Source organism: Lucilia cuprina, chromosome 2 (assembly GCF_022045245.1).
Source record: "Lucilia cuprina isolate Lc7/37 chromosome 2, ASM2204524v1, whole genome shotgun sequence".
In the NCBI taxonomy this organism is placed as follows: Eukaryota; Metazoa; Arthropoda; class Insecta; order Diptera; family Calliphoridae; genus Lucilia; species Lucilia cuprina.
In genome coordinates, this window is record NC_060950.1 from 27,796,257 (window position 1) to 27,822,698 (window position 26,442).

Here is a 26,442-nt window from a genome sequence, read left to right on the forward strand (position 1 = left end):
CATGTCTACAGTCCAGACTATAGTCTTGTCTATAGTCCAGACTATAGTCTTGTCTGTAGTCCAGACTATAGTCTTGTCTATAGTCCAGACTATAGTCTTGTCTATAGTATAGACTATAGTCTTGTCTATAGTCCAGACTATAGACTTGTCTATAGTCCAGATTATAGACTTGTCTATAGTCCAGACTATAGACTTGTCTATAGTCCAGATTATAGACTTGTCTATAGTCCAGACTATAGACTTTTCTATAGTCCAGATTATAGACTTGTCTATAGTCCAGACTATAGACTTGTCTATAGTCCAGACTATAGACTTGTCTATAGTCCAAACTATAGACTTGTCTATAGTCCAGACTATAGACTTGTCTATATTCCAAACTATAGACTTGTCTATATTTCAAACTATAGTCTCGTCTATAGTCCAGACTAAAGTCGTGTTCATACTCATATCTATAGTACAGGCAATATTCTTGCCTATAGTTCAGACTATAATCTTGTGTATAGTCCAGACTATCGTCTTGTATACAGTTTAGACTATAGTCTTGCCTTTAGTCCAGACTATAGTCTTGTATACAGTTTAGACTACAGTCTTGCCTTAAGTGCAGACTATAGTCTTGCCTATAGTCCAGACTATAGTTTTATCTATAGTCGAGGCTATATTCTTGTCTATAGTCCAGACTATAGTCTTGTCTTAAGTGCTATCCTTAGTCTGAGCAGTAGTTTTGTTTATTTTCTTGTTCATTTATAATTAGATTATAGTCTTAAATCCATTGGGATAAAACTTATTCATACCTACCAAAAATTTTTGGAACACAGGTGGTATAAGTAATATTTTTCTGAAAATTAATTATACTAACCTCTCTCAGTGAAAATATTTTGTTTACCACTGTACAGTTTGTTATTGTTTTCCTTTTTTTTTGGAAATTTATATTTTAATTTTATTCTATTTTATTTAATTATAATTTAATTTCTTTCTTTCATTTTATTAATTCTGTTTTGTTTTTATTTTGTTTTGTTTATTTTTTTAATTTCTTTTTAAAGGCATTTAATATGTAATGTGGGTTTTTTTGCTTGGTTGATAGTTGTAAAAATAAGTAGTTTTCCTAACCTAAAATAAATATATTTATACAAAAAAAACAATAAAAAGCATAATGAACAAAAAAATATATTATTAAACTAGTCGTTGATTTAAAGCTAGAAAAAAGCTTTTATACTAAACTTGGTTAAAAGTTAAAGTTTAACATAAAAACTAAAAGGGTCCTTTTTTAAAGCATGATTTTGAAAATTTTAGAACTATTGTTTAAATAATTATTGTACATACTGTGAAATTAAAGTAGTTGTTTTGATTTTACTATTAACTAAATCTACTTAATAAACAAAAATATCAACAATTTGCTACAACAAAACGTAAATGTCAAAAATCGCAAAAATAATGGTCCTTGCAAATTAATTACCTCAACTACTCCACTACTACCTACTACTACTACTACTGTCACTACTACTATGTGTCTACTACAAACGTGCGATGTCTGAAAATTACACAGAGGATCCCTATAACCAGGATGAATATCATAGATTCTTTGACAACGCCTTAGAATGTAAATATGCCAAACAAAGAAATGTATTTTACACAATTTCTCTTTTTTGTAAAAAAATGTTTAAAAATTAAAATTATACATGTAAAATCCATTCAATCAGTCAGAGTCATTTAGAGATGAGAATGTAAACAAAAGTAAAAAAAACATTTTCGTAAAATACTAGACAACAACATAAACAAATACATCCTCTTCTAGTATGTTGTTGTTTGTTGTCCGTCCCATGTGTATGTGTCAATCATTCTTTCTGTCTCCTGTTTATAGTCTGACAATTCGAATCTATTGCCTTTTATTTAAAACTTTTCATTTTCAAAACAACACTGCAATAGCAACAAACATTTAGCACAACAACTACAAACACTAACTATAACATTCTGGGTTTTTTCTATCCTTCTTCTCCTAACACTACTTTTCTTTAACCCGCATATTGTATATAATAAAAATTGCTTTCCTTTTAAGGATGGTTATGGGTGTGTGCGTATGGCTGTCTGTCAAATGGAAAATTTCCTTTAGTTTTATTGTATTCATTTATTTTTTTGTTTTACATTTTTTTCTACCATTTCGTATCATTTACATTTAACGCTTTTTTCGTTCAAACTTAAGCTTGGAAGCTTAATCATCATTATTACACAAAAACGTTTTCCTGCATGATTAATTAATACTAATACTTACAATTTTAATTAATACAAATATAGTTTAAATGACATTTCAGACAATTTTATCTTAATATACAGGCTATAGTCTTGTATATAGAACATTATATTGTCCACAATTGTCTAATCTGTAGTACAGACTATAGTCTTATCTTTAGTCCAGGTTATTGTATTGTCTTTAGTCCAGACTGTAGTCTTGTCTATATATACCAGAATACGATCTCGCCTATAGTTTTATATATAAACTTGCCCATTATGCAGACAATAGTCTTGTTTATAGTCCATACTATAGTCTTGTCTATAGTTCATACTATAATCTCATTTATAGTTTAGTCTAAAGCATTATCTATGGTCCAGTTAATAGTCATAAATATAGTCCAGATTACTATCTTGTCTGTAGTCCAGAGTCTTGTGTAAGGCCTAGACTCATATCTCCAATATCCCTTAATCTTGTTAAAATCCTGACCATAGTCTTTTCTATAAATCAGACAATAGTCTAGTCTAAATTCAAGTCTGCATCTTTATTTTTAGTTAGTTAGTTAGTTAGTTAGTTGTTTAGTTAGTTAGTTAGTTTGAAATGAGGATGTACATCAATATACATCAAATCCGAAGAAATACACCTAGGCCTCGATCGGGCCTGTTGTGCGCTCCTTAACAAGTACCTCAGGTGGGAATCGAACCCACCACCTCCGGTCTACCACCGGTCTTTATGTTTAGTTTAGATTATATTCATTTGATCTATGACGGTAATTTTATTCATCCGATTTCAAAAAAAAATTGTGAAATGTCATATATTTACATTATATTCACTAGTCCATACATGTTAAGCATAAATAGTACATCACAAAAAAGTTTTGTTTTTAAATTTACAACTCTTATTAAATTGAAAATATTACAAAATTTCTTTAGCTTATGACTTGGCCACACAATGCGAGTCTAGACGGGTGTCGGCACGACGTCATACCATTGTCGGCTGTCAGAGTAATTTCGATGAAACACATTCAATGCCACCCTCACGACCGGATTCACGGCAATCGGATGTGCATGAGAATGTTGGCGGTGATAATGTGAGCACAGCCAAACAGGTTGGTAGATATTTTCAATTTCTATAAAATGAGATTTCATCAAAAAGTTAATTTCCTTTTTTTTAGCTACACAATAATTACAATCAACAGCAAGAACATCAGCAGCAGCAACAACAACAACTAAAACGTTCACAAAGTCCTAATAATGAGGATATTAACAAGATGAGCAATTCTTCGTCCTCACTTGGCCCGTGGAACAAATCCTTTATGGATGAGAAGACCTGGAACGAACGTGGTGATGATCGTCTTTCTCTTACGCTGGAAGAGATTGTACACATTCGTTCGGTTATGACAAAAGCCGAACTGGAAGGTCTTCCCGTGGGTATACGTGTCAAGGAGGATGTTGAAAAGCGTAAAATTTGTTTTTTATGCCTGCGTACAAGGTTCTCGATATTTGGTCCCTGGGGTATACAATGTAAAATATGTCAACGTACCGTATGTTCCAAATGTTATACCAAGGTAAGAGCGAAATCATTTGAAATTATTTTTTTTTATTTAAGTTAATGTGTTCATTTCTTTTAGATGCGTATACCTTCTGAACATTTTCGCAATGTTCCGCTTGTTTTAATATCACCCTCATTATTAGCAAGTCCCGCTGGTTCGAGTACACCCTCACCTTCTCATCATGCCCGCTACGTGCACTCTTCATCGACGGGCAATATTTTAGATGAAACATTCCCTAAGTCTTTGATTGAAAGACTAATGGGTTCAGAGGCAGAGCGTAAGGTAAGTGATGCTGGTATTAAAAACCATATTTTATATTTCATTTATAATATTCGTGTTTTTAGGCTCGCAATTCGGTGGGCAGTGCACCATCATCTCCTAAACACCAAAGATCAAATATGAGCACTCCCGGTATTTTGGCCGGTGGTGGTGTTGATGCTGCTGCTGCAGGTCAAGCAGTTGAGGCTATACACGATACTTCCGCAATGACAACATCATATACGGCTGGTACCACCATCAATTATCATCATCATCCACAACAACAACTACAGCAGCAGCAATCGTCGGCGATGATGGCCAATGGTGGTTACAGTTGTAAAGAAAATCAATATGCCAACAATCGACATTTTAGTATTATGTCACGTAGTATGGAAGGACCACGCAGTTTGCCTGTACATAGTCCTGCTTCCAGACCACATTCAAACAGCAGTACATTGGATAGAAAGTAAGTGGAATTTGAAGATAGATAGATAGATAGATAGATAGATAGATAGATAGATAGATAGATAGATAGATAGATAGATAGATAGATAGATAGATAGATAGATAGATAGATAGATAGATAGATAGATAGATAGATAGATAGATAGATAGATAGATAGATAGATAGATAGATAGATAGATAGATAGATAGATAGATAAATAGATAGATAGATAGATAGATAGATAGATAGATAGATAGATAGATAGATAGATAGATAGATAGATAGATAGATAGATAGATAGATAGATAGATAGATAGATAGATAGATAGATAGATAGATAGATAGATAGATAGATAGATAGATAGATAGATAGATAGATAAATAGATAGATAGATAGAAATAGATAGATAGATAGATAGATAGATAGATAGATAGATAGATAGATAGATAGATAGATAGATAGATAGATAGATAGATAGATAGATAGATAGATAGATAGATAGATAGATAGATAGATAAATAGATAGATAGATAGATAGATATAGATAGATAGATAGATAGATAGATAGATAGATAGATAGATAGATAGATAGATAGATAGATAGATAGATAGATAGATAGATAGATAGATAGATAGATAGATAGATAGATAGATAGATAGATAGATAGATAGATAGATAGATATAATAGATAGATAGATAGATAGATAGATAGATAGATAGATAGATAGATAGATAGATAGATAGATAGATAGATAGATAGATAGATAGATAGATAGATAGGTAGATAGATAGATAGATAGATAGATAGATAGATAGATAGATAGATAGATAGATAGATAGATAGATAGATAAATAGATAGATAGATAGATAGATAGATAGATACATAGATAGATAGATAGATAGATAGATAGATAGATAGATAGATAGATAGATAGATAAATAGATAGATAGATAGATAGATAGATAAATAGATAGATAGATAGATAGATAGATATATATATATATATATATATATATATATATATATATGTATATATATATATATATATATATATATATAATATTATATATATATATATATATATATATATATATATATATATATATAAATATATATATATATATATATATATATATTATATATATAATATATATATATAATTATATTATATTATATTATATAATATTATATTATATATATATATATTATATATAATATATATATATATATATATATATATATACAAGCTTAACAACTTGTTTCTTAACAACAATTCATAATTTCTTTACTTTTCCATTTTACAGAACAAAATTTTCCCGAGCTTATACACTCTCCTCCTCTGGCACTCAACTGAGTCAAGATCAAGAAAAAATGCGCGGTGAATTGGTGCCCGTTTGCAATGACTGTCGCGGTCTTGTTATGGAAATTTCAAGATCAGCCAAACAAAAACGTTCGTCGGCTCGCAATCGAACCCTTAAGAATCTCACACTTGATTTATCGCCTGTATGGAAATGAAGAGCGGCCGAGAATACAGCTACTAAGGAAATGTGTGTTTATTTAAAGTAGAAGAGAAATGCTAAGCAAAGCTTATTAGCAAAATGTTTAAAGTAATCATACTGAGACTATGGGTGGAAAGAGAAAGAACTTTTAGTAATTAATATAAACTATAACTGAGTTTTACTAGATAAAAGAACGATATGTCTGTCCCCTTTTACTCCCCCCCACTTATTAAACATAAATATACAACAGTTTGTGTTAAGGAAAATCTCTGTGTAGTATGATGTATGTATGAAGTTGTATGTATATGTACGTAATTAATTTGTACCTTTAATTGTGTCTCTAAATCTTGTGTGTGTAAAAACAACGTCTAACTAATAGTGTATGCGTAATTTGTCTATAATTATTTATATATATAAGAATTTATTGATCAATTGAAAACAGATAAACATTATTGACAAACTTTATAGAAGCAAATTACATATTAACAAGAATTTAATAATAATCCAAACAAACAAACAAACAAAGTCTTCTTATTAAGAATTTATCTTTTGTTTTAAATGTTTTTATAAGTTCATATCATTTAAAAAGAGAAAGAGAAAAAGAAAACAAATGAAAAATGTTTTAATTTGAAGAATATGTGAAACAAAAAGAGTTGTTTAAATTTAACGCACATTATTTGCAAACGTTTAGTAAATATTTTGAAAAAATTTTCTGTTGGATTTTAATTTAATATTAGTTTTATGTTAAAGCTCTCGTTTAATTTGTTTCTGTTTAATTTTATGTGAAGTTTGATTAATTTTTTGTCTAAAAGGACCTTAATTTTCATTGTTTTTATTATACAAAAATCTACATTTGATTTATTTCTATAGTTTTTTTGTTTGTTTATAGTTTTGTTTTAATTAAGTATTAATAATTTGCTAATTATAATTCCTATTAAGATATTAAACTTTAAACAATACGATTATGTTTATCATAAGTTTTTTTACATCAAAATTTATAATTAAAATAAAAGAAAAAACAATGAATATTTATATTTTTCTTAAGCTATTATTATAAATTATTATAAATAAGCCTTTAATAACATAAAAAACGAGACACCAATATTTTTTTTAATTAAATTTTAATAATTTAAGTTTTTCAACACTTACAATTTGCAATTCATACATAAACAAACACTTTAAACCCCATCCCACCCGCTTTATTTTATAATTAAGCTATAAGTATAAATTTAAAATTTATAAATGATTTATAAACTTCTTATAATATGTATAAATCATTTATTAAATTTTAAACCACAAAACCTTAATATCGTTTAATTTTAATATAAACTATAAAACAATACAATTAAGTAAAATTTCATTCCCTTAAGTTATACATAATGTTCTTAAGTTCTAATTATACATCCACTTCCCTTAAGTTTATTAATTTTATTATATACATCTACACATCTTCATTTATTTAAATATTAATGTTATTTGCATTTTATAATTAATTTAAAAAATTAATTTTAATTGCATTTATATTACCACAAAGAAAACCAACAAAAGAAATTTCATTTTATAAATATTATAACATATATTAAACATAAATACTATCAATAACAAAACAAACCAACAAAAAAACAAGAACTATATATTTGTAATTTGATGTTAATATTTGTATACATATGTTTTGCAAACAATTAATTAAATTAATTAACTCTATTATTATTATACATATATTATACCAAAACCATTTAAACATTACAAAACATTAAGAAGAATTTGAAAATGCAGTTGAAAACACAAAACAAAATAAATGTTATAAAAAAAGAAGTAAAAAATATATTGTTGAAAACAAAACCTTAAATAAAACAAATATTAATATATTTAAATATCTATTAAAAATAAAGAAAATTACATAAAAAACAACAGCAATTTAAGCAATAATCTTAAAAAAATAAAAAAAAAAAACAAAAATAATCAAAAACATAAAAAAACATTGTTTTTATTTACCTGGGAAAAAGGAAAATTTGCACAGTTTGTTGTTGAGATTTATGTGCGATCTTAACAACATCAGAACTGGTTCTATAGAATCTAACCGCATTTGTTCGAAAAGTTTTCTTTATGGATCAAGTTAAACGAATATCTATCTATCTATCTATCTATCTATCTATCTATCTATCTATTTATCTGTCTATCTATCTATCTATCTATCTATCTATTTATCTATCTATCTATCTATCTATCTATCTATCTATCTATCTATCTATCTATCTATCTATCTATCTATCTATCTATCTATCAATCTATCTATCTGACTATCTATCTATCTATCTATCTATCTATCTATCTATCCATCTATCTATCTATCTATCTATCTATCTATCTATCTATTTATCTATCTATCTATCTATCTTCTATATATATATATATATCTATCTATCTATATATTTATCTATCTATCTATATCTATCTTTCTATCTCTCTTCCTACCTATCTATCTATCTATCTATCTATCTATCTATCTATCTATCTATCTATCTATCTATTTATCTATCTATCTATCTATCTATCTATCTATCTATCTATCAATCTATCTATGTTTCACCTAAATCGAACCATTTCGTCATCAATTGTACCTCTGATTAGACAACATATTTGTCATGTAACTTTTTGCTGGGATTGAATTTCGCTTTTCGTCTTTCACTGTCAAATACCGACAATGATAAGATTTTATAAAAACTCCAAATAATTTTTTAAATATAAATAAAACTCAAAACGATATATTTTTTAAGTTATTTTTTAAGAACTCTTCTTTTTTATTAAAGTCATATTGTATTTTTTTTTTGTTTGTTAATTGCATAAACTGTTTTATCAATAAAAACAAAGATAAACTTCTTATAAATTAAGAATATTTTAATTTATACTCATACTAATATTAAAAAAAAGATCAAAAACTTTCTTAATAATATTAAAAAACCGTACGTTTTCTTAAAAAGAAAACAGTTTCTTTTACAAATCACGAAAATATATTCATTGAGAAATAATAGTAGACATCAAAACTAAAAGTAAAAAACTTTCTTTTGTTAATATTTTTTTTGTTTAAATTATAAATTAATTATAAACTAATGTTTATATAAAAAACAGACTTTGTTTTTTTTTTTTTGTTTTGTTTTCTTTCGTAGAAAATATTCTATATATAAAGTTATATAAAAATAATTAGGGAGGAGTGTTAAATGAAAAAGTATTTTGTTTTTGTTTTGGTGGGTAAGATTGTATGAACATGAAATTTAATCATCAGATTTGGCTTTCTTTTCATCATTACGATCATTATTGCCACCACGACGTTTACGGCCATGATGATGATGGTGATGACCACCCTTCTTTTGATTGAAATGATTGCGACGATTTTTCATATTTTCAACAGCCTTAGCCAAGAAAGCTTTTTCTTCTTCTTCAGTCAAGGTGCGGACTTCGAGAGATAAATCATCCTTAAGTTTAAGCTGTAATACACAATAATATTATTAATAAAACTATTTAGTTATTATGGTTCACGGTTAAGTAAATACCTTTTTCTCTTCCAATTTTTCCAGGAATTTTTCAGCTGTATCTTCTTCGGTAAAACGTACATGTCCTACTTTCTCACCTTTGCTAAAGTCAATGTAGGCGATATCATAATCTGTCGAGACTTTTTCAACAGCCTCGCGTATAACTTCTCTGGTTACATCTTCATTGGCACCCTCAAAGTATAAAACGGAACGTTTTGGCAAAACAAATGCACTTTCCTCTTCCTTTTCTTTCTTTTCCTTCTTTTTGTTGGATTTGGATTTTTGTTCTTCACGTTTCTCTTCCAAATACTTTTCTTGCCATTTGCAGATCAATTTGTTATTTTTGAATTCAGGCTATGGGAAAGAAAAAGAATAAACATTTTATTACAAAATGAGAAAAAGATAGCTTTTAAAATTATAGTACAATCATTAGCAATATTTAATATGAAATATAAATTTGAATAAAATTGGGTCCAGCTTTAGCATATAAACAATTTCTCAATAGACTTTGTTTTTTTTAAGTAATAAAATACTTTTGTTAATCGACCACATAAACAGATCGAGGGATAAATGCTTCACTTCAAAATATAAAATTCTATTAAGATCATTCAACAATATTTATTTCGTCATTTTGCGAAATTCGGTTAACAGAAATATCACCATATCGCACCATATTTTCTCACCCACAATATAAACCCATAAAAAAGCACCAACAAATCAACATACCTTAGCTTCCTCAATGAATTTTTCAGCTTGTTCTTTAGTATCGAATGTAACGAAAACGCTGCCCTTGAATTTATAAGTTTTCGAGGGTTTATCCAAATATTTACGCATATTGACATGGGAGACCTTCTCGAAGTCGGCAAAGAATTTCAACAATGTATCGATATCAGCATCCAAGGGGAAACCCTTAACATAAGCAGTACGTGACATAATTTCCTTACGTCTCTCCTCATTATGTTCAGGAATGGGCTTTTCGGGATGACGTCTAATTTTCAATTTATCATCACTGACCTCAACCAAACCATTGTCAGACTTCATCATGGCATCGGCAATGACATTAGAATCTGTGCTGAGGGCGGCCAAACGTTTGAAAGTTAAGAGCACACTAATGGGTACCCAACCTTCTTCATCTTTGCCGACTTGTTCCAAAAGGAATTTGTCACGATTCAAATTAGCATCACCAAAATAGTATTCTACTTGCTGTATGATTTTCTTTTCAACATCTGAGCCATTTTCTTCGGTGGTGGCGGCTTCTTTGACGACGACGGTTGTCTCTTCTTCGGCCTTCTTTTCTTCGACGGGAGTTTCTTTGGTAACTTCCTCAACCTGTTCGGCGGTTTTCTCTACAACATCGGCCATATTTTATGCAATTATTTTATGTTAATTAATACTTTTTTAAGTAGAAAACTATGAATGGCTTCGAAAAACACGTGTAATCAGTACAGCAGCACGTTAAAAAAAAGAATGCCGAAAATTTGACAACAAAACGAAAATGACACATACACACTGTGCTGCCAGAGTATGGGAATACTAATTTGTAATGTAGCCATGTGGTTTAAAGGTTTAAAGCATATGTTCCTTGCCGTTTGTTTCTTGTAACTATAAATGAGTTAAAATTAAAATAAAATTATTATTTTTACAGTTTAAAAATAAATGTATCAAATATTTTTGATTCGTTAATGAATGAATATGAAGTACTTTTAGTCAATAATAATCGGGAACAGCTATTTCGATTTATTATAAAAGTTATTGTTAAATGTTAATAATTTAACGTTATTTTTTCCAAAAAATATATTTTTAGTTTTTGTGGATTTTAAAAAGTTTTTTATATTCAAACCCTTAACCTTCGTTGGAAGGATATTTTTATAATATAATTTCTTCAATAATTCTGTTAGACATGCTCTCGAGAAGTTTCCTATTTAAAATCAGTAAAATCCTTTCACAAATAACGGAAATGTGTGAATAAATCCGAGATAACATCTAAAAAGTTTTGTTATTTTTATTCAAGCACTGAATAAAAATAAAAATTAATTTACATTTTATAAAATTAAACTCTTTAAACATATTATTGTGAAGTTTACATGAGATTTGACAAAAAAGATTAATATTAAACAAATATGTTATTCTTTATAATATTTGTATGCAAATGAAAACTAAAGAAACTTTTCAGCAATACTGAAGCTATACAAAAGGACCTATGTTATACATAATTTAAAAAATTATCGAATAGATAAGAAACATAATATATTTGCATTAATGTCTGTAACTTCTAAGTCTTGTGATAACAAGAAATCATGTTTACATAAAATAGATTTAATTAACATATTAACGAGTTTTATATTATTTTAAACGGGTATAGAACTCTATGTCTAAAAAAATATTTAAACTTTGTTTATTTGGCCCTCTTTTAAGAATTTTTTTCTAATTTGATGATCAAATACAATTAATATCTTAACCCCTAATAACCTGGTGGTACCGCCAGAAACCAAATAATAAAAAATAAGTTTTCTTCTATTTAAATATTTGTCAACTATATGTTATGACTTTTGAAATGTTTTTAATTACAAGCGGCACTAATTTCTTTGATCGCTATTATAAAGAAAGCGGCTAATTAAAAAAATACTTTTGTTATATTGTGTACTTTTGGCAAAAAAAAAAATTATTTATAAAACGATAAAACTTGAAACAGAAAAAAGTGATTTTACTTTTTTATTTAGAGAGATTTTTGGAAATTTCTTCTTGGTTCTTTAAGGTTAAGATTATATAAATCGATATTTTTGGGATGTTTTTTGAATGATTTATTTAAAAACGGAGCGTAGCATTTGTGCCAAAAGTCTATTATATGGTCTATTATGGCAAAACGTTTTAGTTATAAAACGATAAAACTTGAAACAGAAAAAAGGGACTTAACTTTTTTATTTAGAGAGATTTTTGAAAATTTCTTCTTGGTTCTTTAAGGTCAAGATTATATAAATTGATATTTTTGGGAGGTTTTTTGAATGATTTATTTAAAAACGGAGCGTATCATTTGTGCCAAAAGTCTATTATGGCTTGATGAAATCTTGTGCTTAATTTAAATGAGAAAACATCGACCAAAAAAAAAATTGATAAATACAATCAATGTTTGTTCATTGGCAACTAGCAATATTCACCTAGTTCACATAATTCTCTTACCAAAATTTATAATATATGGCATACCACGATGAAAAAATCCAAATTATTATTAATATTATCCCGAGCAATAGTTAGATGTTGAAAATGTGGCATGAAATCATATCAGAAAAAATCTGTTTTATATAATGTATTTATATCCCAATATAATATTCTTCAATAATAACGAAATTGCTTATTGGCTTGAAAATAAGTTTTATAATATTTATAATTTGGATATCCGGGTGCCTGGTAGTTTCTCTAGGAACCAAATAGATAGTTTTCACTCAGGAAAGTAGAACAAAAGTTGCTTAGATATGTAGGTTTTATAACATTAATTTTTTCCGCTTAAACAAAAAAATCAGGATATTAAGGGTTAATATATTCAAAATAAGAAATCCGTTAATATCTATTGAAACAGTGTTGAAGGAAACAGTGAGAAGTTGCCGTATCAATTTGTGTATAACCATTTTGAAATTACAATATTTTTCTAAATACGGCAATATCAACAAAGAAATCAAAACAAACAAACGTGAAGCATGCTGTTTTAAATAAAAAATAATTAGTTAAGCTGGAATACAATGGATAAACCATTTAAATTTACTTTACCCTCACCAAATTTCAATAAAAATGCTAAAGATGCCTGCAAACCAAAACCACACTTTCTTACTCCTTCGGGTATGTCACTGTTACCACGTGAGAAACAACCGCCACCCATGTATGGTAAGCATGGAGCAACAGTCCCACCCAGGTATCTACAGCAACAGCGAGTTGTAAGTGATAAATCAACTATAACGGACAACTCACCACCACCTCCGGAAAAGCAATACTGTGAGCCTTGTGAATTAGAGTTAAATTCGATGGAAGATTTAAAACGCCATCGGGCTCAACATGAAAAATGTCCAGTTGCGAGCTGTCTTTATAAAGGTCATCCCTCGGTAATGGATAAACATGTAAATGCACTTCATGCCTCGGGATTATTTGATAAATTTAAAAAGCTTAGCACGCCAGAGGAAATAGCTGCCTGGCGAGATGAAAGACGCAAAAGGTATCCTACACTAGCAAACGTTTTGTTAAAGCAAAAAGCACAAGAGCAAAGACAAAAACGTGGCGAACGTTTAGAGGCGAATAAAAATCGTTTTGGTAAACCGAACGATAGAAAACGAGCACAACCCAATGATCCGGAAAATGTTAATGCTGTAGAGGAAAAAAAGCCCAGAGAAAAAGGCAAATTAAACCAGAAAAATAATAAAAGAAATCGCAATAAAAATAAACGTAATCAAAAGAACAATAAAAACAATCAAGAAGTTAAACCGAATGTACAAAATATAGCTAAAACTAATAATGAAAAGAAGGAAGAGGAAAATGATCTTGTATGTGGAGGAATAAAAATGTTTACAGGAACTAGTCAAATGAAGGATTATAAACATTTTAATGATAAGAAGAAGTTGGTAACAAGTAATGCTTTATTTGGGCTAGTTGGAATGTATGGTTCCGATGATGAGGACGATGATAATGACGAATCGGAAGAAAAAGAAAGTGTTAGTGGTAAGAGCCTAATAGATCAAATTGATATTACGGAGACTGAAAACGATAAACTTGTAATTAGTAGTTTTATAAAGGAGAATATTGAAGTAAGTAGCGAAAAAGTACAGAATAAAGATATCTCCGAAAAAATACCAACAGAAGATAACTCTTACTCACAGCAAGCTAACAATACTAATGATATTAACGAAGTTAAAACAGATAGCAACATGCGTTTAAATGAAACGAATCTTATAGAAGGCGTAAATGAAAATTCTATCCCTAAGGACAATTCTTCCGACGAAGCTCCTGAAGAGACACCCATACAACGAAGTATACAAGACTATCCAGTTAAATCGTTAAACAATCCAAATAATACTTCTACTATGGAAACAGCAGAAAAGCGAAACAATCAAACGGAGACATCGCCTAGTATAACTAAACCAAGACAAGCAGTTAAAAGAAAAACAGGTTTAGATTATCGTAAGGCTCGTTTGCGTAAACAAAACACTATGTTGGAAAAATTACTTGAAACGGATATAAGACATGAGAGAAACGTATTGTTACAGTGTGTACGTTATGTATTTGAAAATAATTACTTTGGCATTGGTCAAAATAATCAAAAAAAGCCTGATTAAAGATATTAGTTTATTAAAATATTTTGTTGAACTATTTAGTTTAAAGAAACAAATAATATTGTGGTAAAATAGAAATAAAAAGAAAAAAAAATAAATTTCTAACTTTGAGAGTTTTATTAATAATGTATACAATTGAGCGCAGGACAATATTGTTAACGAAAAGGATCTAAACGATTTCAGAACTGAAAGTAAAAAAAGACACCCAATTTGTCATTATTAAATGTTTCAAGAAGTTTCAAAGCACCAATTATTTGGTATTGACAGACCACTGTAATAAGCTTGGTAACTGTTTATTTACAGATTTGCAGGATGTTATTGGGTGTCGGAGAGTTAGAAACAAATATCCTAACTTTTGCAAATATGTATAAAGAAAACAAGCTTTAGTTAAAAAAAAAAACATTTTAATTTCCATCACTTTGCTGCATTGTTACATCTTGGGGCATAATACCACCACCTGTATTCGCATTAGAATTTACAGATTTGCAGGATGTTATTGGGTGTCGGAGAGTTAGAAACAAATAGCCTAAATTTTGCAACTATTTATAAAGAAAACAAGCTTTAGTTTAAAAAACATTTTAATTTCCACCACTTTGCTGCATTGTTACATCTTGCGGCATAATTCCACCGCCTGTATTTGCATTAGAACCTCCCGCTGAACCGGAATCTTGTTGATGGGATTGCTGTTGTTGCTGCTGCTGTTGAGCCATTTGCTGCTGCTGTTGTTGGGCAGCGGCGGCAGCCTGTTGAGCAGCATGCTGTTGCTGCCTTTGTTGCTGTTGTTGTCTAGCGGCATGTGTATACTTGGCTTTTGTCTCCTCTAATTCTCTAACTCTAGACCTTACATGAGATATACGATGCCAAGCCATTTGTAGAACTTTAGCTGAGGCATAACCAGAACCCTCATGAGGCTGACCTGTTGATACTTGTGTTAGATAATTGATTTGTTCGCTAAGTTTCATTTCCACATTTGACAGGGATTTGGTGAATTGTTGTGTCTGGGTTTCGGCATTTTTCTGTGAAGATTTTTCTTTGCTTAGTTCTTGAAGTGCCAAACCTAAAAAGGGGGTAAAATAAACGAGGTACAGTAAAATATATTTGCAGGAAATAACTTACCGGCACTTTGTAGACATAATATTATTTCCTTTTCAATTTCATCTAAAACATGGATTTTTTCTAAAGGATTCATGTTTTTTCTTTATATTTTTTATACACAATAATAAAACAATTGCAAAATTTGTTTGTTTACATAGAAATGTCAATCATAAATTATAGGGTTACCAAGTCAAATATAAATATGGGAAAAAAGGAACAATGAAATGAAACAAAAGAACAATAATTTTTCAATGACAATATAAATATTAAAAAATTAATTCATAATGATTGAAAACAATACGAATTTTAAACATTATAAAATATAATACAGTTGTAGATTATTATTAATTTTATATAAAAATTCCTCTTTATTTACCATACTGTTCCCCTTATGATAAAATGACACTCCTCCTGGCCGTTTTTACACTACTCAACTGAGAACGGCCATGTATGAATAATTTCTGTCAAATACGGTTTTGCAGTCGACTTCTTCGGATCATTCTTCTGTGTGTAGTTTTTGTAAAATTTATTTTTGTTAAATATTTTCTAAAAATAGTTAAATAATTTCTTGAAAAATATGTGCAAAAGTAAACGCAGAAGTTAAAGCGTATATATAATTATATATTTTTAAAAAATACAACAACAAAATCAAGTGTTTTGAGTTGGAAAAAGTGTGAAAAAATTACTCATCAAAGATAGAAAAAAGCCAGAAAATCTTGAAGATTTTTCATATAACTTTTTTTTTAACATTGCAACTTTTGTGCTGCTGCCTCTGTTGCTGTTTTCCTGAGTCTGTCTGGCTGATGTGTGCATAAAAATAAATATTAAAAAAAGTGTTGCTTGTTTGTTTAATTTTCCTTCTTTCCTATTTGATGCCACAACATAGCGACTGCTCTGCCGCGGCTGACGCAGCAAACGTCTTAACAATAAGAAAAACTTTACAATAAACTAAAAAATTTACAATAAATTTATTGTTTTTTGTGTTATTTTTTATGTTAAATGCAGTACACACATCTAAACATTTATCAACCCACTAGAAATATTGTGCAGCGTATATCAATAACTAACAACAACGAATTCTAAAACGACAAATAATATAAAAGCATAATTTAATAAAAAACAAAAAAAAAAAAAAAACTAATAGTTGTTGTTGATTGATTTCTATATTTTACTGCCCGTGTTGGTTTTCAATATTTTTTTATGTGTGAAAGATATGTTTTTTAATTAAAAAAAAAGAAAACATACATAAATAAATAAAGCAAACATTTACATAAATATAGTAAAAGAAATATTAAGTGATTTTAAAAAATACAAATATTGAAGTGTTTCAAATACAATACACAATTGTTGGTATCGAATACTTAAGAACGTTAAACATTATATAAATCAAATCAAAATTTAAAGCGCCTTATAGGAGAAGCAATTCAACTCCATAAAAGTAAGTCCATATTTTATTATTTTACTCTACATATGTACATACAGTTGTGTTCAAAATAATAGGAGTGAAATTTTGAAAAATTTTAAAGATAAATTTTTTAATGAAAGATTTACATTTTTAATTAAATATTTTTATTATTTATTTATTTAACTTGTTCTCTAATTTTTATAATCGTTATTTTGAATGTTGAAGAAATTTATATCAAAAAATATATATTTTTTTAAATTTATATACAAAATCTATTGTTCAAAATAATAGGAGTATTCGATTTAAGTTCAAATATTTTTAAAATAAAAACAAAAACGAAAGCACTTTCATCTAAAATATTATTAATTGATGTGTGCCAGTACAATATCAGTCATTTTTGTAAAGATTTAAGAATTTGGATATAAGAAACTCCGGAACTTAATGTCCTTCCGACAACGATTTTGAGGGGCTTGATGACACATGACGTAGCCCATTATCAACAAATATAGAGTAATTTATTCAGAAAGCCTTAAAAGATGTTATACGCGAGGTCTTTTAACGTTTTTTAGAATAAGTATGTCGACAATCATGTAATGGCCTACTTCCTATGGAACGAGCTTCTACCAATTTAGAATGAAAAGTATTTTTATACGACAACACCTCCATTTTATCAAATTTGTTTATTGGGAATATGAGAGCATATCTTGGACTAATATGTGTACCTACAACATTTGGGGTACGATACCATTTTACAATTTATTAGACCATACCCTTTTTGTCAAGACCCATCATGAATCATTCCTATTATACAACTTTCTTGAAAGTTGGTTAGAGCTTAATATTCATTTAGATTTAAAAATATAATTTGTTGCCGTATTCATGCATTAAAAATTCATTCATTTATGAAACCACCTCTAAATGTGTTACTTGGCAAACTTAATGGGTTTCATTATATGCTTTATGGTCTGAAATTATTTCTTTTAAAAAGGATTTGTTTAAAAATTAATCTGAACAAACTGAATATTGATCACAATGTTTAATATCTACTATTTGGCTTAGTTTCACTAGTTTGGGGCGCCCTAATGTGATTAATTTAAAAAAATGATAAGCGCTTATGGGAAGCTGTTATAATTTTTAAATGAAAAGTTTTTTTTATGAGAGATTTTAAAATATTTGACTTCCTAAAGTATTAAAAAAGTATTTTAATGAGATTACCATGAGAATTTTCATATTTTGTTGGCGATATTTGTTTAATTTTCAGAATATTTGAACAGATTTCATTTTCGTCAATTATGACATTTTCTTTCAGGATTTTAAAGGAAATAATTGTGAACTGACCTCAAAATCATCTATATATAACAGTTTTATATCATATATTAAATATTTACTACGAATAAAGGAAATTAATCTAACTTAGGTAAGATAATATACCGTACTCCTATTTTTTTTGATCAGTCGTAATCGGATATGGATTTCAAAAAAAGTTAATACCACCAAACAAATAAATATCGTGAAAAAATATTTGATTTCTTTAAATCTTTCCTTTTTAAACTAAGCTGCACAATTATTTTTCTGTCTCACTCCTATTTTTTTGAACACACCATTAAAGAAGATGTGGGTATATTGGTTTTGTCATTCCGTTTGTTACACATTGAAATATTCTTCTAAGATCCATTAAAACATATAGGTATATCCTAGCTCCTTATTAAATTGTAAGATGATCTACCCATGTCCCTCCGTCTGACTAATGAAATCACGATAGAGTCTAAACGTGAACAACTAAAGAGCTTAAATTTTGCACAGAAGTTTTTATTTCATGGAGGTTATTTGGTATTGAAAATGGGTATTATTGGTCAACAATTTTATCTAGCGCTCATATAAGTTCCCCTTCAGAAAATGAAGGGGAATTTCGGCATAAACACGTTTAATAGGAACCTAGATCTTTTCGTAAATTGACCATACCCCCTATATAAGGTCTTCCTCATAAAATAACTTGAACTATTTAAAACATGCATATAGAGTTAGAAACAAATAGCCTAAATTTTGCAAATATTTATAAAGAAAACAAGCTTTAGTTAAAAAAACAAACATTTTAATTACCACCACTTTGCTGCATTGATACATCTTGCTGCATAATACCACCGCCTGCATTCGCATTAGAACCTCCCGCTGAACTAGAATCTTGTTGTTGTAAAAGCTTTCGGTTGATATAGCTATCGCTGGGTTGACAATTCCATTTGGCGGAGTATGACTCGGGTCGTTCCGGAGCGAATATCCAATTGTTTTGGGAACTACTAGAATCTTGTTGATGGGATTGCTGTTGAGCCATTTGCTGCTGCTGTTGTTGGGCAGCGGTGGCAGCCTGTTGAGCAGCATGCTGTTGCTGCCTTTGTTGCTGTTGTTGTCTAGTGGCATGTGTATACTTGGCTTTTTAATAGAAACCTTGATCTTTTCGTAAATTGACCCTACCCCCTTTATAAGGTCTTCCTCATAAAATAACTTGAACTATGGGAAGGGATTGCTGTTGTTGCTGCTGCTGTTAAGCCATTTGTTGCTGCTATTGTTGGCCAGCGGTGGCAGCCTGTTGAGAAGCATGCTGTTGCTGCTTTTGTTGCTGTTGTTGTCTAGTGGCATGTGTATACTTGGCTTTTTAATAGAAACCTAGATCTTTTCGTAAATTGACCCTATCCCCTATATAAGGTCATCCTCATAAAATAACTTGAACTATTTAAAACATGCATATACCTATAGTTTTATTGGAACCTGTTTTATTGGAACCTTATCTCTCTGTACAATTTTAAAAGGATCGGCCTTTAGTAGACCCTTCCCGCCATATAAGGTCTCCTTAAAAAATAACTTTAACGCAAGTGTTTTTCCTTTCAAATCATCGAAATATTCGATAGACTGTGTGTTATGTGTTCATATGTTACTCCCGGGGATACAAATATAAATAAATAGTACATTCACAGTGCTTACATATCGATCTAGAGTTTCTTGTGAAAATTTTAGATTATATTCGAATCTTGACATGTAGGTAAGTGTAGGTAAGAAAAATAATAGAAATAATATCTTACTATTATATAGATTTATCAAGATAATCTAGAATACAATGTTCGACTTGTCTAGATTACAGAAAAAAAAAACGGTCTTTTCCACGACAATTGGATCTACGTTCTGAAACTTCCCGAGTCATACTCTGCCAAAGAATGTCAAACCAGAGACAGCTGTTTAAATCGAAAGTTTTTTGCGCCAGGAAAGAACTATCGACCACAGTCGAACTGTTACAACAACAACAACAGAGAAAACGGTCTCCGAGTAGAGTTGTACAATTTTAAAATACTACTTAACCTCAATTTAAAAAAAAAATAAAAAATAAAGGTAAATAATTAAAAAAATGTCTCAATAGCTTCTGTACAGCAGCGAAAACATTCGCAGATTACCCTATAACATTGACAAATGTGCGGGTAACTCTTGTCCTTTTCATATCGGTCACGATTCTAACGTAATTATTCCAATTCGTCAGTTATATCTTTTATTTTGTTCATTGCAGCGTATGTACTGCTATGAAAGAACTCAGTCTGAGGTGATTTTGTATAAGTTGTCTTTTCTAGATCCTCATGAAATTGGGTGTTTTTCGACTTTGGCCGATTGTTCTTTCTCGGGGAAAAGACTTTCGGTTGATACAGATGTCACTGGATTGACAATCTTAGGCCGAGTATGACTCGGGCCTCGGTAATGAATATCTTGGTCATTTATTAATTTATCGATCACTTCTTCGTCGACAAATATAATAATAATTTTCAAGTTTGCAAAAATCTAGAATGGCGTAGATCTTAGAGCATTCTGCCATTAAAGCATTTCGAATTCAATTCATTAATTTGTATAATTTTAAATTAACAATTTGTTTTAAGATCAAAACAAAAGTTTTTAATCTGCTTTTAAAATATGTATGTTCAATGAAAAACATTTTTTCTTCATTTTTTTTTTTAAAGAAATAATGAAAATTAATCCTTAAATAAAACTGCAATACAATAAACACAACAAGTAATTTGTGATGCAAGAAAGTGGTTTAATGAAAAGTTTCAATTGACATGACACCCCATTAAATAAATGGCGTAACTGTGTCTGCATCTCTATCAAATGGCTGTGACGCTTATTTCACTGTCTTTTATTATATTTCCTTTTTTCTGCTCATTTCAACATGTTCTATCAACAGATGTCAACAGATTACAATATTCGTACACGGACTCGTAGACGTATGCACATCTTAGTATCAAGAATAAATATCTATGTAGGTACTGCTTGTTTCATTTATTTGCCACAAAATTTGTATAAGTATTTGTTAGTTTGCAGTTCTCAGAATATATGTATATCAATAGCAATGTAAATTGTTTTTCTTTTATTATTTGCTGACGTTTTATTTGTTCAGGAGCTTTAACACTGGTGAACGATATTAAAGAAAATTTAAAGTTTTAGGAGGTAATCTAGTTCATTGTAAGGATTAGTTTATGATCAAGTCTATAGTCTAGTCTATAATATAGTTTATAGTCTACTCTATAATCTAGTCTGTATTATTTTCTATAGTCTATTCTGTTGTCCATATATATAATCTTGCCTATAGTCTATTCTGTTGTCCATATATATAATCTTGCCTATAGTCTAGTCTATAGTCTACTCTCTAATATAGTCTGTAGTCTTTTCTAAAGTCTATTCTGTTGTCCAGTCTAAAGTATAGTCTATAGTCTAGTCTGTTGTCCAGTTTAAAGTATAGTCTATAGTCTAGTCTGTTGTCCAGTCTAAAGTATAGTCTATAGTCTAGTCAATAGTCTGGTCTATAGTCTAGTCTATAGCCTATTCTAAAATCTAGTCTATAGTCTAGTCTAAAGTCTAGTCTATAGTCTAGTCTATAGTCTATAGCCTATTCTATAGTGTAGTCTATAGTTTAGTCTATAGTCTAGTCTATAGTATAGTCTATAGTCTAGTCTATAGTCTAGTCTATAGTCTAGTCTATAGTCTAGTCTATAGTCTAGTCTATAGTCTAGTCTATAGTCTAGTCTATAGTCTAGTCTATAGTCTATAGTCTAGTCTATAGTCTAGTCTATAGTCTAGTCTATAGTATAGTCTATAGTCTAGTATATAGTCTAGTCTATAGGCTTGTCTATAGTCTATAGTCATACTATATTACAGTAGTATGGTCTAGTCTATAGTGTAGTTTATAATCTATTCAACAGTTTATTCTATAGTCTGGTCTATAGTGTAGTTTATAGTCTAGTCTATAGACTAGTAGTCTAGTCTAATCCATATTCTAGACTATAATTTAGTCTATTGCCTATTCTGTATTCTAAGTTTCTTTTAGATGAAAGAAAGTTCTCGCCCAGTGCATATTTAAGCAATGTGATTTCAAACAATAGCTTTTCGAAAGATATTTCCATAATTTGACCATAATTTCTGATGTCTAGTGTAGCTGACGTATAGAATATCAACAAATGGTATACAAATATAAATTCAATAAAAAAGGGTTATAGAAATATTTATAGCTGTTGGTATTACGAGAACAAATCATGAATAAATTATGCACAAACATGTACATACACGATGCAAATACATTCTTATACGTCCATATTATATGGTACGGCAGACAAAAATAGAAAATAAATTGGTTTTTTTTTTTAACTTTTTTGTTTGCTTTCTTATCGCCCAACTAAGGATTTCATCTTGTAAACAGAAGTTGGACACTGTGTAATAAATACTACTGAATAATATAAAATTTTTTTTTGTAGTTGATTCAATTTTTAATTTGCACATAAATTAAAAATTAAATTATCTGTTGTGTTGTGTGTTTGTAAAGGGAATATTTCGAAAAATCGATAAGTTGTATTAGAAACTAAACTGAGTATAAGTTAATGTGTTAATGTGCTTGATCGATAGTTGTCAGAGCTTTTACTAACTGTATATCGGAAAAACTGCTTTTTCAGAGTCAATACTAAGTCCCACGAAGCAATTTGTGTACAAGATATTTCTAGCGGAATATTTTTGAGAAGGATTTCTTTAAATATCTATCATGAACGTGATTTTAGATCATTATATAATCCATCATAACACGCTTTTAATATTAGTGACGTCATTTTAGGGCCGTATGGATAGTTATCAATCTAAAACTTATTTGTTAAATTTTAATTCTTAAAATTCTTTATCAGCGAATAGATCCTGCGATCTTTTCAATATTGATATTCGAATTAAAACTGATTTTGGTGATTCAGACATCGCTCTTTTTTATTGACAAGCTATATAATTCGAACAATAATTATAATTATAATATATACCACAAGAGCTAATTTAAATGTTTAGCAATTTATTGATTTTATTTTGTACCCAAAACGTGCTAAATTATAAAAAAACTTCAACAAATAATACCGATCACTTAGTTATCATAAAATATTTAAGCAATATCTAAACAATTACGAAACAGTAAACTAAAAACAATTGCAAAATTTTAATTAAACCATTTGAACAAGGTGAAAACAATTTATAAGCCAATCATAATTAAATATAACAAAAATGTATAATTACAATTGAGTGTTTATAATTAAAGGCAGACGTCATGGTTGAAAATTATAATTGTTCTATGAGTTTTATTATATGTATATGTATTTTTATGCAAATACAGGGTTCATAGAGATGGAATGTGAATTGGGATTTTAAATTTATAAAACTTAGTATACGATATAATGACCGATTAATAGGAAAGGGTTTTAAAGTGATTCTTTAAAAATGGTCGACTATGTTTTGAACTGGAAAAAATTCATATGTCTTAGGAACGATAAGATACTAAGTGACATTTAATTTCGATATCGATAGATAGATAGAAAGAACTCGAGTAGTACTACTACTCTTACGATTGGAGGTATCAGGCACTTCGGTTCTGGAGCAATCCGTAGTGTTCAATATTATAAAGCTAGACTACTCTAATCGAATTGAATGCCATGTGCGATTCGTATCTAAAAATTGACATTTAAAAATATTGATGGGACAATATTTAATTTCTAGATGTTTTCAAATATTGCATACAACTCTGAGTAAAGGCCCAAATAGACTATACAAGCGGCTTGAAAAACATACCTTTTTTATTTCAACACACACTACAAACACCGATTTGTTCACGTTTTTGTAGACTTTCAAAGATACAGATGTAAATTGATAAAAATTCAATATGTTTGTGTAAAAACCAAAATTTTTTGTTTTTTTATCAAACAAACCGCAAGCATTTGTGCAAACACGAAACACTCTCATACACTACACAACAGGCTTTATTTATCGATATCTTTGCAAGTCCACAAAATCGGTTAAAAAATCGGTGATTGTACGAGCAATGTTTATGTAGTGTGTGTTGGAATGAAAAAAGTATGATTGTCAAGCTGCTTGTTTAGTCTATTTGGCACTTAAGATACACAATAATACATTAAGGTTCCTAATTTAAAGCACATCAAGTTAAAGATCTCCTACCTAGCTTCTTTTACAACTCACCACCTGTTGCATATACCAGCACTTTGCTCAAGTATTCGATTTATCTATCTATCTCTGACATAGTAGCACCGTTGATACAAGTCCAATATATACCCTGAGAAGGAAAAGGCAATCACCAAATAGAGCCAATATCAAATCCTATTATATGAGGTATGCTTATTACCCTAAAACATTCTCAACATCTAAAGACTCACCCCAGTGCACTCCTTAACATATTAAATCCGCACAAATGAACTACTAAGATGGGTCTGTTGTTTTGGCAACATAATCTAAGGATATAATTGGTAATCCAAAACTTATTTTAGTTTTCACCTTCAGTGACAAGTTGAGTATCTTTTACAGTAAACTGTAATACACTCAATCATGAAGGAGAGATTTAGGAATACTCAGATTCACTCACTCCAACTTACCATATCACAACCATCAATTAGAAATCAAAACAACTCAGAATTTTCCACATCCATCGTTATCAAATATCCAATAGTACATCAGTTCATACTCAATTTTTGCATAATCAGATGAAATATAACGCTTTATTAATCCAAAGCCTTACCCTGTGGTTTGTGCCGCAAAAACGGAAACATTTATACAATTATATTTCACATTGCATAAATCGTTTAACCAAACGTCCCTTTCCGTGAATTTGGAGTTAAACCCCACTACAACATAGATTCCGAAGGAACCTCAACCAACTGACCAGCCGTATTACCAAATTATCTGATCCTCTTACAGGAGAATCATAAATTTTATTACATGATTTTGTTCTCTATTAAAAAGTATTTGAGAGCATTTTTGTCTTGTATACCCATTTATTAGGATAGAAGGGGGACGTATCGTATCGTTCGAATGATCCCATTTCTAATTTTCTTTTTACCATAATCTACTGAAACACGATATCTTCATAGATATCATACCAATCTTCCTTATGATCCTCTTATGGGATATTTCATAGTCTTATAGTTTTCCAAGAAATTAAGATCTTTGTTGCTATCTTATATCTTTGTAAAAACCTTCAGATTTCCCTTATGATCCTTCTAGAGGAGAAGTCAGAGTCTCACAATTGATTAACCTGCTTCAGTTTTTCATGATCAGTCCAGCAGTTCGACAAAGAGTCAATGCATAGGAAAACACTTGTTTCTCACTATTTCGTCTTTCGTCACGGATGTACTCTTTGTTAACTATGGTGAAGACAATCGTCACTTAAGTAACCCGTCTGTAAGCGAGAGAGTAAACATTAAGCTTAAGCTTTTTGCGGTCTCTTCGTAGTCTACGGGGTGACGATTGATTTTCTCTAAGGACAAGTACATGTTAAAATAACTAGTCACCTGGATACTTGGTGGCTAGGGATAATCCAAAATGTTAGGTTAAAAAGGTAGTTCCGGACTGGCCGAGCGAACTGCTGGGCGGAGATTTAAAGCGATTCTTAAGAAGTACTACAAATCATGAATAGAGCAAATATAATGATCAATGTTTTTAAAGATCTAGATGAAAAAGTAAGAACATTGTATTGGTTTCATTCTGCCTTTTGAGTCAGATTTTTCTAAAATATTTATTAGTCCCCAAGAAACACTTTTAGTTGCCAGATCTTTGCAT

General features: G+C 29.5%; 5 protein-coding genes across 7 annotated transcripts in view; 3 read left to right on the forward strand and 2 right to left on the reverse strand.

The window, feature by feature from the left end:
- The window catches only part of LOC111680065 (protein spire), a 133,199-nt gene extending 125,922 nt beyond the window's left edge, over positions 1-7,277 (forward strand). The window contains exons 14-19 of the mRNA XM_046949289.1: positions 1,450-1,597; positions 3,157-3,332; positions 3,399-3,791; positions 3,855-4,058; positions 4,121-4,500; positions 5,789-7,277. Coding sequence (XP_046805245.1) covers positions 1,450-1,597; positions 3,157-3,332; positions 3,399-3,791; positions 3,855-4,058; positions 4,121-4,500; positions 5,789-5,999 — 1,512 coding nt within the window. The 3' untranslated portion in view covers positions 6,000-7,277. The remainder of the gene's footprint in view (positions 1-1,449; positions 1,598-3,156; positions 3,333-3,398; positions 3,792-3,854; positions 4,059-4,120; positions 4,501-5,788) is intronic.
- A 1,946-nt stretch (positions 7,278-9,223) lies between these two features.
- LOC111686612 (la protein homolog) lies at positions 9,224-10,989 on the reverse strand. Its single transcript, XM_023448982.2, has 3 exons — positions 10,240-10,989; positions 9,535-9,867; positions 9,224-9,468 (listed from the first exon to the last, which is right to left on the reverse strand). Exons 1-3 carry the CDS (start codon positions 10,873-10,875, stop codon positions 9,256-9,258), a joined length of 1,182 nt encoding a protein of 393 aa, XP_023304750.1. The 5' UTR covers positions 10,876-10,989; the 3' UTR covers positions 9,224-9,255.
- A 2,177-nt stretch (positions 10,990-13,166) lies between these two features.
- On the forward strand, positions 13,167-14,849 carry LOC111686613 (nuclear fragile X mental retardation-interacting protein 1). Its single transcript, XM_023448983.2, has one exon. It carries the CDS (start codon positions 13,248-13,250, stop codon positions 14,826-14,828), a length of 1,581 nt encoding a protein of 526 aa, XP_023304751.2. The 5' UTR covers positions 13,167-13,247; the 3' UTR covers positions 14,829-14,849.
- Positions 14,850-15,207: 358 nt separating this feature from the next.
- On the reverse strand, positions 15,208-16,086 carry LOC111686615 (mediator of RNA polymerase II transcription subunit 11). The gene is made up of 2 exons (XM_023448985.2): positions 15,942-16,086; positions 15,208-15,882 (listed from the first exon to the last, which is right to left on the reverse strand). The coding sequence occupies exons 1-2, from the start codon at positions 16,012-16,014 to the stop codon at positions 15,404-15,406; spliced, it is 552 nt and encodes a 183-aa protein (XP_023304753.2). The 5' UTR covers positions 16,015-16,086; the 3' UTR covers positions 15,208-15,403.
- Positions 16,087-16,384: 298 nt separating this feature from the next.
- The window catches only part of LOC111686617, a 47,453-nt gene continuing 37,395 nt past the window's right edge, over positions 16,385-26,442 (forward strand). For all 3 annotated transcript variants that reach the window (XM_023448987.2, XM_046945102.1, XM_046945099.1), the window contains exon 1: positions 16,385-17,358. The gene's annotated coding sequence lies outside the window, so the exon portion shown is untranslated. The remainder of the gene's footprint in view (positions 17,359-26,442) is intronic.